Here is a 16,683-nt window from a genome sequence, read left to right as displayed (position 1 = left end):
ACACACACACCAGCGCTTGCGCACACGCACAAACACGTGAGCCACCGTTGAGTTCACAGTTACAGTAAAGCACTAGCCTTTGCAAGAAGAGTTACAAAGACATATATCTAACAACTGGTCCAGGCGCAAATTGAAAGTGTGTGTGAATGGAAAGGGGAGAAAAAGGGGGTAGGGAGAAGGGAGGAGGAGCTATTGCCTTGTTATAAACGACTGAGAATTTTCAAGTCTTTTGTCACATTGTCCCGGTTGTCTTGGAAACGCGAATGGCTAGCTACGTGCGAGGTCCTCGGATGTTGAGACTCGGCGATACCGCAGTGGGAGACGAGTCGATAGTGCTCTCGCTCTCCATCCATGACCCAGTCTGTTTGTTGACAGTGGCGGTGCGTGCGTAATAACTCCACCGGCTGGGCTGCCGTCTTCTTTACCAGGTTGTCAGTACCTCCGAGACAGTACTCTCAAGCTTTAGTTGAATAAGGACAGGTATTGTCGGGCTTTCCCCCCCCGCTCTTATATTTAAAAAAAAAAGTGTTTTAGATGCCCTTACACAAAAGGAAATCATATACCTTCTGAAGGTATATGTGGAGTTGATGCGCCTATATTTTTTACAGTCGTGATTCTTGTCATTTTCTCCATTTTTTTTAAAATCAGTAATTTTTTGCTTTATCCTGGACTTAAGGGGCACTTTTAAACTTTTTTCTGATTTTCCTTTTCTCCTATTATTATACCTCAATACTTTTGCCCTGGGTTTGTTTGATCTTTCAATTCAATGTGAGAACTTTTGCCAGGGGCCCTTGCAAACTATTTACAGTCATTTCGTATTCAAAGTCCTTTCAGAAGTCGTGATGCTCTACATCAGATCAGTAAAGCTGTTAGAAAATGAATATCAGTGTTTTCATGTATGCTTTTTTCCCCCCATTCAGATATATATAACTGCTCAGTGCTTTGGACCTTTCCTTGATAACAATGGAGGAAAATGATACAAAGAGCCATGTTAGTGTTCACTGGTTTCGACATGGTCTCCGTCTGCACGATAACCCAGCCCTACTAGACAGCTTGGAGAACTGTCGAGAGTTCTATCCAGTTTTCATATTGGATGGAAATGTTGCAGGTTTGTGTTTATTTATCAGAATTTTGTATGAAATGATTTTATTTGCTTTTGTAGTTGTGATGTGAAGTAAGAAGCCTACACAATGGTCTGATTAGGGAAGACATGTTGTTTTTTTTTAACACTTGCCTGATAACTTAACAACCAATGATGCTGGAATACTATGTTTTCCTTGTGCTTTTTTTTTCCTCGTGCAAGTTCTAATTTTACTTTAAAAGACCAAGAACTACCCATCTCATTATGGCCACAGACTCCCAGAGCATCCTGCGAAGGATTGAGAAAGGGCTGCTTCGGAGTGAATGGATGAACCCAATACAATACTATTATACTCATCACTTAAAGCCATCATGTGGATATTCTGTCCTGGGCACTCTGGAGGAAAGGGTATTGAGGAGGCTGATAGGCTGGCAGGCAGGGCCATGGTTGATGGTGAGGTGAAATTTGACAAAGGAGAAGTGTTGAGGACCTTCGAGGAAAAGTTGCGGGGTGAGGAAGACAGGGAGACAGCAGAACACCACGCAATCATTAGGATGCTGGAAATGGGGATAGAGAGGGGAGAAGGACGAAAGGAACGATTATTTGGAAAGGAAAGACGTCGCCATAATCAAACAGGCACTGGAACAATCAGTATGCATAGATACTTTGCTGGCTTTGGTGCAGAGAGGAACTGAGCACTTATGGACCTGTCTGATGTGCAATGACGTGGTTGCCCAGGACAGGTAATACAGGTATATTGGAATTTAGCAGTGTTGCTTCTTGACTAAACCCCAAGAATATACTTTCAAAGGATCACAGCTGTGGAGACTTTAGTAAAACCATTGCAAAGGATCACATGAGGTATAACATGAAGCATATGAGAGACTTGTCAAAATCTCTTGGACCCAGTGGTCTCTTTCAAAGAAGATTTGCCTGGAAGACACAAGAGTCTGTGTAAGAAGAAAGAACCTGCCACAAGTGACACTGTAGTAACTGCTGAAAGATGATCAGGAGTTCAGAAGAAGGGATGATGTGGTATTGGCTACTGGAGACTAGAGAATAAAGGAATTCCAACATGTTTTATGTTATTACTTTGTTCATTCTGTGAACACATATAATCAAAAGCAAAAATGAATAGATTGGAATTTGTGTGCTGTTTTGGGTTGCAGATAATTAACAGTATAAAAAGTCTGACCCAAAAAGGAACCCAAAGTATTTGATAACCCTTACTAAGGTGAAAAGCTAACAATTTGATCATATGTGTATTCCCCCCACCACCACCTCCCTCCCTCTCATACAATCACTGTTTATTATGACTTGAAGTAGTCTTTAAAAATTGATAAACTATTGTATTCTCCATTTACTCATCAGGTATTAGCTCAGCAGCGTTTCCTCGCATGCAGTTTCTATTTGAGACTCTACAAGATTTGGATGACAACCTCAGGTCCCATGGGTCTCGCTTGTTTGTACTGAGAGGGAAACCAGTGGATGTTTTTGCAAAAATGTTTGAGGTGAACATGATCTATTTTTTTCAGTGAGTGATAACCATTTTGAGTGTGTGTGTGTGGGGGGGGGGGGGGGGTCAGATTTTTTTCTTCTTTTGTTTTTGGGTTTTGGTAATGTCAGAATCTGAGTTCATTCATATGTGAATGAAACTGCCAGTGCTTTGCCTTCAGTTTAGTTTAGTTTTAGTAAGAGTTTTTCAACTCTTGGAACCCAAATAGGTCATATAAATGCCAAAAATTAGAGGTGGGGTGTTGATAGAGAGTGATATAAAAAGAAAAAGAGGAGAGTTTGGATTGTAGATGTTCGATAGATGAAGGAGCAAACAGCCTCAGAGCACCTGCCAACGTCCTACAGTGCTTTATGTAGAGGTGATTAAAAAATTGGATGCTAAAGCACATTTTGACTTGTGTTTCTAATGTGAGTGCAGTCTTCTTCAGAAGGAGTTTGGATTGCAATTTTTCACTTAACTTTAACTAATACAAATTTGTTCACTTTCATGCACAGACATCTGTAATAGTAAAGCACTGTTTAGTATGTGTGCTCCAAGTGTAGCTTTTTAAAAAAGTTGAAGTCGTGTAAAGGTGTCTGAATTGTTATTGTTTTACTCCCGTTTGCCTTCTGTTTAGGTGTAGACAAGGTTTTTTCCTAATTTACGCATGTAATTGAACTACAGTTCATATTTAGTCTGTAAAAATAATGGTACATCTGGAATTTGTTTTTTCATTGATCAATCATGTGACTTATTTTGTTACCAAAAGTTGTTGCACTTTAGAGATATTGTATTCTTATAGACTATTATTGCTGCCATAAGTTGCTGCACTGTAGAGATTTTGTAGTCTTTAGACTGTTATTGCTTGAAATATCCTTTTTCTCATTGATGAGTCTTTCAAGGTTTCTCCACTGTGACTAAGTTATGCACTCAAATTTTAGTTTACATAAGTGTCCATGAATGTTTGGTCATTATAACACTGTTTTGTGTCTTCCCCAATTCTGTTAAGTTGAATGGACCATATATATCATAAGATATGTGTATACTGATTTCTCAATAACCTTGTTTCTTAATGAACAAGCAAGTTTTTAACAGTGTTAACCTCCATGTTTTACTTTATTCATACTTGTTTTATCTCAAGGAATGGGGCGTTACCCGTTTGACGTTTGAGCAGGACCCGGAACCGGTTTGGCAAGAGCGGGACAATAGTGTCAAAGCACTGTGTGACAAGCAAAATGTTGAATGGATCGAACGAGTCAGCCACATGCTCTGGGAACCACGCTTGTAAGAATAAACATTTTTTTAAAAATTTGATCTATAAAAATGATGTTGGGGTTGCAGGTTTATGCTAAAACCGCTTTGTGGTTGAATTTTCTGCTTTGTTGCTTTACTTTCTTTTTTTTCTATATACTTCTACTCACAGGCTAAAAGATCAAAATTCAAGTTGCCTTTTTCTTTTTTTCATTTTTTTTTTTTTTCCATTTTTAAGGTGATGTGAGTCAGTAATTTTTAAGTTTGAATAAGCAGCATGCTGTTGGAAAAAGTAGATTGTATAACCCAATGATACTTCAGCTTATTTGTACATAGGCTGTGTACTTCTATGGTCTATTAAAAGTAAAATTGTAGGTTTTGTTTCCTTCCCTTTGAATGTTTTCCTGAAATTGATTTGTTTTAATGTTGATTCTGTCCTTCAGAATATTGGAAGAAAATGGAGGTGAGCCTCCTTTGACCTATGCTATGTTCAATCAAGTGGCACAAGTAGTAGGTCCGCCTCCAAAGCCAGTAGGTGATCCAGATTTCTCTGGCATAAGTCTACCTTGTAGAAAGGATGATGAGGAAAGCTACAAGCTCCCTTCTTTGGAGGAGATAGGTAAGCCGGTGTTCTGAAGGGAAATGTTTTATGTTGTCATACTGTTAATGTCCATATCTTCATTTATGACCCAGGGGACATAGAATAGTCATAAAGATCAAGTCTCAATTTTTGTTGTTTCAAGGCAACTAGCAGATCTCTGGCTGGTTTTCTTTCTATTGCTTTCCTTTCTGACATGTTGCGAATTAAGGAAAATCATGAGCAGGGGAGTTTTTTAGTTAAATACATGGTCAAAGTTGCCTGCAGTATTGCAGTCTTTGCTCCTGGGAAACTTAAAGAAATCTTGCATAGACTTTAGTGCCTGCTGAGGTCATAAGGTTTTTTTTATAGAGAAGAGAAAAGAAAAAGAAGAAAACTACTTTCGTTTTAGCGTGTAATGTAAAGTTACTAAAGAGCGTTGCTTCGTGTTGTGTTATGACTTTGAAAGGTATGTAATTATTCTTGTACTGTACCTGACATAGACATTTGGTCATTCACTTTCAGGAGCATAGAAATTGTTTCTTACAGCTGTAGAGTTTTCCAAATCTCTTGAGTTGATGGAAACATTGTTATTTTGTTTGTAAATGTTGTAATTGTGTTTTTCGTTTCTTTTTTCCTTTTTCTTTTTTTGGGTGTGGTGGGGTGGGAGGGAGTATGTTTTTGAGCCTTCTGCAGATTTTTTTTTCTTGGGCTTAAAGTACATTTCAAGGCTTTCCTTAGTTTCTTCCACTTTCTTTACAGTGTTAAATAGCCTTGTATTGTGATTGTTAACTGTGCTTCAAATTTTTTTAGACTAAACATCCTTTTTGTATTTATGATTTAAGACATTCGACCTGAGTCTGAGGAACAAGCAAGTCCTTTTGGAAGATATCTTGGTGGAGAGACGAAAGCCCTCAAGCTGCTCAGTTCTCGCTTAGAGAAGGAACATGAGGTATGGTTTTTTTTCTTGGTTGTGGAGGAGGTAGTGACAATCTTTGTTTAGTATATATACTTTTTTAAAGCGATGAAATGTTTTAGTTTTAGTAGAAGTTTCACGGTGCTCGCAACTGCAAAAAATCATATGAGCGCCAGAAGATTAGAACTGTTACAAGAGAGTAACAAAACAAAAAAGAAGAAGGGGAGATAAGGACGATAGATGTTTGACAGGAAAGAAGAAACAAACCACACAAGAGCACCTGCCAACCACCCACGATGAAATGTTTAACTAATTGTGTCTTTTCCACTTTTTTTCCAAATTCAAACAAATCAGTAGATTTTATTTTTATGTTCCGACATTTATGTTTTAACATTATTGGTCTACTCTTGGATGTCAAAGTTGAATTTTAATATTTTAGGAAAAATGTTGAGTTTGTTTTAAAAAGCGTTTGAACTTGTGTGTAGTGGTTCTTTTGTGTGTTAAACCTAACAAAATATAATAAATACAGTTATATAATATGTTTGACCATATGAGAGACCTGCTGTGAGAATGGTCCGTGCTATTGTACATCGGCAAAGGCAAAAGAGGTTAATATCATATGTTTGTAGAGTGGTATGTGATAAATATTGGCATGTTGTTGTTCGTCATACTTTGATTTGAGTGTGATGCATGTTTTCTTCAGGCTTTCAGCATTGGTCAGTGTCTTCCCACTCAGCTGAATCCAAACTTGATCGGCATGCCCATGAGCCTGTCACCTCACCTGCGCTTTGGCAGTTTGTCGGTTAGGAAGTTTTACTGGTCACTCAGGGATACATTTTCTCAGGTATTGATAATCTTTATTTAAAATTAAACCTTACAACAGCGGGCTATTTTTAGCTCTCACTTCCCTCTGGCGCAGGTAATACTGGAGTCCTTGGCTTCTCAGGTGCAAAGATTGAAAAATTTCTATACTGATTTTGTTTGAAGTTTTAGAAGTTAACATGTAAAATATTTTTCAGAGATTGATTACAGTAAAAATGCACAACTGGGTTTGAGGTGGCTGCTTCCCTGTGAGGGTTAAATATGCGACCGGTTTTGGGGGGAAAGAGAACTGGCCATGGAAATGTATGCAACTGGGGCTGTAATGGATAGCGTTTGGATGAAACATTTATGACTTTTGTATCTCATGCTTTGTTCTTTATTCCTTCTTCTTTTGCCATTTCTGTCAATTGTATGTGTGTGTGATGTTGAGTGTATTGCAGTTATGGAAACTTTTTTCTCCTTGCTGTTTTATTATTGGTATTCTTAATAATGTTTGTTGAAGTCAAACATGCTTTTTTTTATTCACCTTGAAACCTATTAATAATTTTCCCATGACCTTGTCTGATTTTTACCAGACAGAAAACTCTGTAAGTGGGAGCAAAATAAAAAAGCAGGTTTAATTGATTGCAGAATGAATATCTGTGTGGAAACGGTATTTCAAGTACTCATTCTATGCTGATGCATCTGTGTTTTGTTATAGCTGTTTCCTGATCGCCCAGTACCAGGCTCTATTACCAGTCAACTCGTTTGGAGAGAGTACTTCTACTGCATGTCAGTGAACAATCCAATGTACAATCGCATGAAGGAAAACCCAATCTGTCTTGATATTGATTGGTATGATGATGAACAGAAATTTGAGAAATGGAAGAAGGTATGACACTCAATTGTTTTTTTCTTTATCGAGTTCAACTGTTGATATTGGCTCTTTTTTTAATGTCCATAATATGTAAAAATTTTTGCATCATACAAGTTCCTGTGCCTATGCGTTGTTCCCTGCCGTTTTGTGTACTGTGCATATCCAGAGAAGAATGTTAATTGAAGCTGTCAGCTGTTATTAGTTGCTTCGTCAGGATGATGTAACATTGTTTAAAAAAAATTGTTTTAGATGTGATATTATAAAGAAAGAAAGACAATCTCTTGAAAAATAGTCTGCATAGAAAAGTCACATTTATTAATATTATATTTGGTAAAATCTGTAAAGAAGGGTATTACAAGTGATGAAAATAGGTCTTCCCTGTCACAAAAGTATGTCCTCTCATTTCATAGTTAACTGAGAAGTATGGACTTCTGGCAGTTGAAGTTACATTGCTCTTTAAAGAGAAAAAAGTTGCAGCGTATTGTTCAGTTGCTAATTTGTGATTTTTTTGCTTTTTTTTTGCTTTTAAATATCCTTTGCAGAAACAGCCTGCTAAGTGTTTTGTTCTTTTGCTTTTTTCAGCTTTACTGAGGAGCAATACTGTTACTTTGAAATGTATTAACAATACACTTGTGTCTTTTTGTCATTCTGAACAAGCTAACTTTAACAGAAACTGCTACATTAACACATTCTATTCATAACTTACCAGTATTCGGCACCAAATCAGGACAAAACAAAAGTCAAACAAACAAGAAGACATACCTGCAGTTTCTAGCATTATTCTTCATTGCTACTATTTTTCTTTATGGAAACCATCATTGTATAAACCTCCCCAGGGTCAAACTGGTTTCCCCTGGATCGATGCGTGTATGCGGCAGCTGCTCCAGGAGGGCTGGATCCACCAGGTGTGCCGTCATGCTGTGGCGTGCTTCCTCACCAGAGGAGACCTGTGGATAGATTGGCAGAAGGGCTTGAAAGTAAGTGATCCTTCTGTTCTCGTAGCTCCAACTGCCATTGCCCTTTGGACTTGAAGTAAAACCGGACCCAATTGTTATCATTAGCCGACATTAAGTACAATCTTATAACTGTGCTTTAGGTAAGCTGTTTTAATTTTTGCTGTTTTTCTTTTCTTTTTTTTTTCATTGAAAGGAAGGGGAATGAAATGAGTAGATATGTGTTGTATTGTTGGAATACTTTGTCCTAACACATTTCAGATATTTTTTAATTAGTGTCTCGCAATGGGTTTCTTTTTTTTTTAAATTTGAACTGCACTCTTTGTTAGTACACATCCTACAAATTTGTTGGGTTTTTTTGTAGGGAGAAAAGTGAAGAAAAAAGTCACACGCAATGTTTAAAGAATGTTAATAATCATGATAGAAATTTTTATTCCTGTGGTGATGTAATCTTTTTGGTAAGTTTGTATATTGACGTTTATTTTATGTTGACATAAACTATATTACTTTCATTTCAGGTGTTTGATCGCTATTTGTTAGATGCTGACTGGTCCGTGTGTGCTGGTAACTGGATGTGGGTGTCCAGCTCAGCCTTTGAGAAAGTGTTGCAGTGTCCCCGATGTATCTGCCCTGTACGTTATGGCAAGCGTATTGACCCAACAGGGGCCTATGTCAGGTCAGTGGTCAGTGATGTTTTGTTTGTGACTGATGAAATGCACTTTATTTTTTTGGGAGGGAGGGGGGGGGGAGGAGTAGGTTTGTAGTAGTAGTACTACTAATGATTAACCCTTTCGGATTGTGGTCACTCAGTTTTGTTACACCTTAGAATGTGGCCTCCCCGAGCAAGAGTGCTAAAAAATAAACCCTGTTTAGGGAAAAGGCTATAAAAAATTAGTTTGAAGTACAAGACCCTGGACCTTTTTACATTTTCTTGTTCAGAAATGGTTTCTGCTTATTTAAATGATTTTAAGTATTAGGTTTGGGGAAAAAGTTTGTATAAGAGTGCATGTATGTTGTGTGAAGTGTCACTTTTATCTCCACTTCCTGATTCTTTATCACCTGAATTCATGGTGGAATCCCTACAAAGTTGTAAAAGCTGAAATGTGAACCGTTTATAAATGAAGGCGAAATCCACAAGTTTGTCACTCCACACAGAAGATTTTCCTTCCTTTTTAGCCAAAGAACTGTGTTTTTAGCTCATGATTGATACACCCCCCTTGGTCGCCGGTACACCGACGAACTCCATTCAATGGATTCATTACGTAATTGCCAACGTACTGGTGATAAATATCGGAAAAGGGGGCTCTCTTGGTCGAGAGGTTACGGTGTTCGTCTTTCATTCAATAGGTCCTGGGTTCGAACCTGGATAGCAATGGAAAATTTTCTTCTCTAAAAGTGTCTCCTTTCACCTCCTTTCCTGCTCTCTAACAATGTTCTGTTGTCTGCTTTCGTCTGCCCCCGCCCCCTCACCTCCTTTGTCCTCTCCTCTGGGCTCCTGACTCTTTTTGCAGCCTTTCTACTGCTACTCCTTGGCTCCTTCTTACTGCTGTCTTTCAGTCTCACCCCTGGTCGTATGGTAGGTAAAATCTAACTCCTAGCTTTCTCCGATAAAGGCGAAAAATCTGAGGTCTAAAGAAAGGTACCAAAAGTCGGATTTTGACCATTTTGAGATAAGGGTTGTACCTTATAGGCAATTCAATTCTGAACACAGTGATTTTTTAATTTTTGAGATATCTCAGGTAGTTGTTGAGAAATTACACATTTTGTAAGGGAGGGTATAAAGATCTAATTTTGAGAAAATAAACTTTTAAGTGTAGGACACATTCAGACTTTAAAAAATACAGTAGTTTCAAAAGTATTCAAAATGAAATATTAAGAAGTCAAATCTGTGAAAACCCTTTAAACACATTGTTAAAAAGTGGTGGAACTATCATTTTTTTGTGGACTCACTTTTTGGTCAAAAAAGTGGTTTTCTGTCATTTTCAGTCTGTAGCTCAAAATGGTCTGTGGCGACTTTTGGTACTTTTCTATAGGTGCACACACAAATACGTTCTGACATACTGTGAGTGAGCACACAGTATGGATTTGTCATGGCCGCAGAGAAACAGAAAAGGAATTGTTTCATTGCTGCACCCCTGTTTTTGATGTTTTTATAATAGCTATCTTTAATTCGTTGATATGCTGTATTCTCCTAAACAGAAATAACTTAGCTATTGTCTTGTTAATTCTTCTTTTCCTTGTTTCTGCACAGCATAATTTGGATATCTTTTTCAGTTAGGATTTTAAAATTAGAATAGAAGCATGTATGCAAACTTCTTTGAATTGACATCCCTAGTGCGTTGTATTACATAGATTTCTTCAAATGTAAGTTGCAAGCATACACAATGTCTTTTGAGGGTGTAGAGCTTTATTTTTATACTTCTGCAGACGGTATGTGCCAGAGCTGAAGCGAATGCCCCTTCAGTACTTGTTTGAGCCATGGAAGGCCCCTCTGAAGTTGCAGGAAGAGGTAGATTGTATCATTGGTAAAGACTATCCAGAGCCAATGGTAGACCACAGAACAGCATCAAAGGAGTGCAAAACTAAAATGGAAGCGATAAAGAAAGTGTCCAAAGGTTTGTTTTACAGAATACAGAATATCGTAGAAGTAGAATACAGAATATCGTAGAAGTAGAATGAATACAGAATATCGTAGAAGTAGAATACAGAATATCGTAGAAGTAGAGAAATCCTGCAAAGTGGCAGGATATTCTTCTTCTGTTTTTGCAATAGATCTTTGTTCTAAATTTTGTGCCCTTGACTGTTTTAGTATACAACTAGCATGTTTGTTTTATTATAAATTGTTTTTGACACTGGTGAAATTGTAGAATGCAGTTTTTGAGAACTTTTGACCTTGCTTATGACAGCATTCTAAGCCTTTGAAAAGGTGTTCATATTTTTTGTGAGACTCCATTCTTCTGGTATTGACGGTATATAGCTTATGGCTTAGGTCTTCTGAAATTCTCGGTGAAAGGTTTTGAAAGATGAAAGAAGTCCATGTTTATAGTATGTAATCCTTGTTTTAAGGCTCCTGTAAAAGCTAGTAAGAGAAATCGCCTAATAAACTTCTCTTTTTTCTACTGAGACATGTAGTCATTTTATTAAGTTGAGTAATTTGGTCAAATGGTATATCATTTATAATTCTTTTAGATGTGCCTCACATTGCTCCTGCAAATGAGGAAGAGGTGCTCACATTGATGTGGAGTGGAAAACAGACGCGGTCAGAACTGATGGATGCGTGTACGCACAACCTTGACAAAATCTGGTGCGTATGGTCTTTATCTTTCGTTTACACCTTGTCGGTCAACTTAAAAGCCTACAAAAAATTTTTTAATCCTTATAGCTGTTAAGTACATTTGCGATAATATTGAATTTGAACGTGTGTATTCAAACAATCAAATTTGATTTTTCCATGGAAAATTTCTATTCTCATTAAAATGTTATACATTCAGGCTTCTTTTTTTAATTCTCTAAATAAAGTAAAATAGGTGTAACAAATATTTGTTGGTATAGTAATAAGAGATCATACTCGTAACTCAAAGACAATGTGGCAATGCCTTTAGTCTAGATCAAGAGAAATACGGAAGCAATTTTTAAACAGGAAATTTGTATGTCTCTCACACATTTTGGTAGTTTATAGTTACAGGTTTTTTTGGGTTTTTTTGGTCATTTTCACATTGAGAAAGTAATCAGATAAAACACTTGCACTGGAAAGTTAATAATTTCTTAATATGAATGGATTTGCAGGATATTCTTTAATAAAAAATGCAGCACTAGGCAGTGGCAGTCATGGTGAAATAATCATAGTTCGTTACTTAAAACACTAGGTTTTTCATTCTTTTGATAAGCTTGTGAAGAGTTCAAACTGAAGATCACAAAAGAGAAGCAATAATTTAACGCGGTGACCCGAGTAATCTACACGACTTTATTACCCCTTTAACTTGATGAAAGAAGGAAGTTACAGGTGCAATATTTTTCTTCTAAGTACTTGCACCTTTTATATGTATGAGGCAGCTTGGTGATACCAGGTGCTCGTCAAAAGAATGAAATCAAAGAAATCGACATTTTTCTTGGCGTTGGGCAATTTTTTTCAAATTTCCTTTATTTGCTTAAAACCTTTGATGTCCTTTAAGCTAGCATCTGCGTTTGTTGCCATTTTTTTGTCCAAAAGTTGCCACGAAAAGTGGCAAAAGTTGCCATTAATGTTCAAGCTTTCTACTTTCTGTGAAGATGTATATGGCAATATGTTGATAGAGGTAAAATTCTAAAGCACCAAAATTTCTTGAGCTCGGTTTCAAGCATCCAGAATATCATTTGTAGTCGTCCAGAGTGTAAAAACGTTAAAAATAAAGGTTTCACAGCAGAATGAAATCAAAATTAGAACAGCACGGATAAAGGACCACAAAAATTAACAAATTAGGGCGCATGTCCGCATGTCTGAAGATTGGCTGTTTTAACCCTAAACGTGTGTATTTCGAGAAAAAGTAGGCCTACAGGATATTACCTGTAAATTATGGAATTACACGCAATTAGGGAGTGCCAGTGTCAGTATTCGGTTTTGGTGGAGACAAGCTCTAACATAACACATTTATACTTTTAAAAGGGTAGGAAGAGCATCAAATTAAATAACTACGCTGCATAAACACAAAAAAAGAAAAACAAATCATCAGAACAATTTTTAGAAAAATTAAACAACAAAGAAGGAAAAATTAAAGACAGCAATATAAATAGTATGTAATGTAATTATATTCTCTGCAAGAAAATAGATACTCATGGATGTCTTAAAACTTATCGAAATACATGTCTAATATGTTATGAAGTAGCTGTGTTGTTTTGTCTTTTTTGAAAAATGCAAAAATCGCGGCCGCGATTCTCGGACCAAAAAATGCTAAAAATAGCGTGCGACAAACGCAGATGCTAGTTTAAGAAACACATTTATGTATGGATGTGACAGAAAAACATTGATTAAATATGCAAAACATGTAAATTTCCAATTTCCAAGGACACTCAAGCTTTGAAGTCACCAAACTTTGGGAGCCATTTTCGTGCTAATTTTTCTTCTCTCACCAGGCAACCCCACCTCCTTCAATCTCAAATATCTCAACTTCTATTCAAGATAGAAGAGTATTTTTTTTTTGCAACGTGCAAAACAAATTAACAAGCGTTGAGATAATACCAATAATTCTATATGCCCAAACATTGAGGAACGTCTGATTCCACCACGTTGCAACACATAATATATTGTTTTTTGGATTTGAGGGCCTAATTGGTTTTGATATTCATAGCTGAGACTTGTAGGAGCACTTTTCGAAATCATTGACATACAAATCTTTTCCAAAGGAAAAGAGCCTGATTTAATCAAAATTCTCCTGTGTGATGTTTGAGAGGGATGGAAGAAAAGAGTGCTCAAGCCAAGCTCACTTTTGAGAATGACTCATGTATGTTTTTCTTCTCTATATTTCAGCCTCTGATGGATTTTGGCTTCTTTGTCCTGCCAAACTTCTAAGTTATATCAGTGTTCAAAAGTACTTCAAGAGAGTGCTTCACCGTTTTTTTTCCAGCCCCCTTCAAAATGACATTGAGACTCCTTTTTGCTCAAAGGAAATAGCTACTGTGTTCAAATGTTCAATAACCACTTGCTTCAGAGTTATTTCAATTGTGTGGAGCCTTGACTTGAATGCGATATTGCATTGCATGGTTTTAATATAGTGCTTTATTGACGTTTTGTGTGCCTTGCGCACCATGCTCTTTCAGGCTTTTCACTGTATTAGATGGGCAGCGAAAGATAGTTATATTCTTTTTTTTTTCACTGAACTTTGTGTAAAGACTGAAATGATTTAAGATATTTTGTCTTAACAGAGGTGAGATAATATTTTCGAAAACATTTTCTGTCTTTCTGTCTTTAACATGGCTTTGAGGTATTCAGGTGCCTTTCCATCACTTTAATACTCCTTTGACATTTTGGCAAGCACATAAAGAAGTTAATGGCATTTTTTTCATAGGTCGTCTCTTCCCCTATCCTCCCATTCTACCATAGACTTAGAATTGGTAATCTCAATGTACCTGTTTCAGGAAGTTTATTTCAGGAAAAATGGATTGTTTGACTCTTCCTTGAACTTCAAGTTACAATATATTAGGTATCTATAGTACTTTTACTTTTAGTCAGAAGCTCGCCCATTTTCTTGGTCTGAGTGGGCGTGTTTTGCTCCTAAAAGTGCTCATATCAGTATTGTGACTGGAAAAATAGTGAAAAACTGAATTAAATTTTTAGACTCTATTAACTCTTTTTATCCGGGCTACGAGTATACTTGTAACGAGGACCAGTCCGGGCTACGAGTATTCTCGGAACAGCGATACGGTCACGTCAAAGAAGCTAGTTCTGCTTGTAATTACCAAAATACGCAAGTACGGCGTTGCTAGCTCTGCCTGAATATTTTAATTTTCCAATGAACAGTGGTTTCTTTGTTTTTGATGGGTGTAGAAGCTTGAAAGTTGTCTCGAAAACGCACATTCATGACCGACGAAGTACTTTTTGAAGTGGCGCTGGGTTGTGAGGGGGAATGATACTAATTTGATGAAAATGGCTCTGAAATAAATGCCGTAAATTCCGTTTTGGATAATAAGAAACAGGACTTAGACTCATCTAATAGCGATTCCGATCATGGTGAAGGGGTCGGTGCTGGAATTCGTGCTCGATGGGTAGAGCTAGATCTAGATCTATAAAATCCAGAGGGACGTCGTGGGCGCGGCAATCAGGGTCAAGTTCGAGGGTGGAATACACCTCAAAATCTACATTGTGCTATTGGTGTATTTCCTAACCACATACATTTACAAAAACTACATTCAGTTTCTAACATAACTGCCAAATTTCCTTAAAACCTTAGAGTAAATGTAAGAAATATAGCACTTTGAACTATACGCACTGACTTCCGACTCATACGGCGCGGCGGCCCCAGGACGGGTACAGAGTCCGTGGCGGTACGACTAGGATAAAAAGAGTTAAGATGATGTTCGAAAGGCTGTCCTCAAATGTATTACTACCTCAAATAATGATCAATGTCATGATCAGGCTAACGTTATTTCGTTAATCATGTGAACAACCGAGTTTTTGTACGGTTGAATGGATTTTATTATCCATTATAATGATATTAAAGTGTGTTACAAACTTTATAAGATCTCTGAAAAGTATGATAAAAATGGCGCTTGTTCCTGGTCCTTCTCTATCATCAAACTGTGTATATAGTAAAAGCAAAATATGAGGGACATGAGGCACCCATGTAGGGCTCTTGAAGTAAGAATTGATGTCACTTTCACTGCTGCAAAGTATGTTGGTTGGAGCAATACTATTGTATGCATGTGCTGCACTTACTTTTCAATCAAGAGCTCACCTGCGCAAAGTACCCTGTTGTTTGTGGATGGTTCTTGTTGTCTGTTTGTTATTAAAGAAAGCTTTTATTTGATAATAACTATGATAATAATAATGAATTATTTCAATGAGCTTCACCTTTTTTGTATATGTTGTATATATACAAAAGCAAGCAGTGGAATATTGCATTAAAAAGATGGACTTTAATGATTTTGTTGTAATGCAGGCAATTGTTCAAACGGACTTTTGTTTTTCGTGTTTTTGGATTTGGTTTTCCCTGTGTGGTTTATTGTACAACATTGTCTTTTCCTTTTTTGTTTTAATACAAACTCTAAGTATTCTTTCTGGAGTGCAGTGCAGTGCTGTGCATCTTTTGTCTTTTGAATTATGAGGTAGTGAAAGCCTTATGTTGTTGTAGGTTTCATATAGAGCTTGATTTGTCAGGGCCCATGTTCATCTAATTCTCACTGTTGTTTACTTTATTATTGTAGCTCTCTGGGACATTTTAGTATTATTCTAGAAAAAATGTATCAGTATACAAAAATACAGAAAATAATCTCTTTGTTTGTGATATATAGCTGCTTTGTGTTATTTGACTCTTATGTGCAGGTTTCTGCTCGTAGTTGTGTTTATGTATTTATCTTTATGTCCTTCTGATTAATGTATGTAGGCTTGTTTTGTTTTTTTGTTGTTGTTTTTTTCATAATGCTTCATTTGTAGAAACTCATCATTAATTGGAAAGGGAGAAGATCGCTCAGTATGAATATATAATCTTTTTAAAAAAAGCAGTTGGGTTGCTTTTAAGATGATGGACTATGGTCAGTCGTTGAGATCCCCGTTCTAGACGTTTTGGGTAGAAGGATCACCTGTTATCATTACTACGATTTATGTCATAATATTTGTTCATTGTCTTTTTAACTATTCTTTTCTCCAATCTGTCTCACATTCCCTACCCCCCCCCCCCCCCCTCTTTCATTTCATTTTAACCCCTAATTATCATTCCATCCCTCTGGTGACAACAATTTTGAATATCTCTATCAAAGTGGTAGGTAATGGAATCTATGCCAATAGGAAAATTGACTCTCAATAAATTTTCTTATGTCGGTTCAGTTTATGAATAAGAAAACCTCCTTTTTATTAGTCTTTTCTTTTTTTTCAGTTTTAAAAGTGATTTTCACATTTTTTACTGCAAGCATATTTTTTTTGTTCCTTTGAATAATAATTTGTAGAGTAAAACTAATTCATGTTATTGATGAACATTTTTTACGAAAACTTATGGTTATTATTGTTTTTAGTGTCATTTTTGTTTTAAATTGTGAAATGATTT

The 16,683-nt window shown here is 36.7% G+C and overlaps 1 protein-coding gene across 7 annotated transcripts in view; it reads left to right on the top strand.

Annotated features, from left to right (window-relative positions):
• LOC101846932 (cryptochrome-1) overlaps nucleotides 1-13,619 on the top strand; it is a 31,462-nt gene extending 17,843 nt beyond the window's left edge. For 3 of the 7 annotated variants that reach the window (XM_005089685.3, XM_005089688.3, XM_035969628.1), the window contains exons 2-13: nucleotides 921-1,108; nucleotides 2,453-2,592; nucleotides 3,718-3,860; nucleotides 4,271-4,446; nucleotides 5,250-5,356; nucleotides 6,024-6,164; nucleotides 6,843-7,013; nucleotides 7,835-7,975; nucleotides 8,470-8,627; nucleotides 10,379-10,566; nucleotides 11,141-11,255; nucleotides 13,455-13,619. In XM_005089685.3, the coding sequence (XP_005089742.1) occupies nucleotides 964-1,108; nucleotides 2,453-2,592; nucleotides 3,718-3,860; nucleotides 4,271-4,446; nucleotides 5,250-5,356; nucleotides 6,024-6,164; nucleotides 6,843-7,013; nucleotides 7,835-7,975; nucleotides 8,470-8,627; nucleotides 10,379-10,566; nucleotides 11,141-11,255; nucleotides 13,455-13,461 (1,632 nt within the window). In that variant the 5' untranslated portion in view covers nucleotides 921-963 and the 3' untranslated portion in view covers nucleotides 13,462-13,619. Of the gene's footprint in view, nucleotides 1-333; nucleotides 481-920; nucleotides 1,109-2,452; nucleotides 2,593-3,717; nucleotides 3,861-4,270; nucleotides 4,447-5,249; nucleotides 5,357-6,023; nucleotides 6,165-6,842; nucleotides 7,014-7,834; nucleotides 7,976-8,469; nucleotides 8,628-10,378; nucleotides 10,567-11,140; nucleotides 11,256-13,454 lie in introns of those variants that run through there. The other 4 variants (XM_013082166.2, XM_005089687.3, XM_035969641.1 and 1 more) reach the window with 4 other exon arrangements.
• Nucleotides 13,620-16,683: the final 3,064 nt, after the last annotated feature.

The sequence above is a fragment of the Aplysia californica genome, unplaced genomic scaffold (assembly GCF_000002075.1).
Source record: "Aplysia californica isolate F4 #8 unplaced genomic scaffold, AplCal3.0 scaffold00008, whole genome shotgun sequence".
NCBI classification, from domain to species: Eukaryota; Metazoa; Mollusca; class Gastropoda; order Aplysiida; family Aplysiidae; genus Aplysia; species Aplysia californica.
This window is presented reverse-complemented; position numbering and strand designations above follow the sequence as displayed.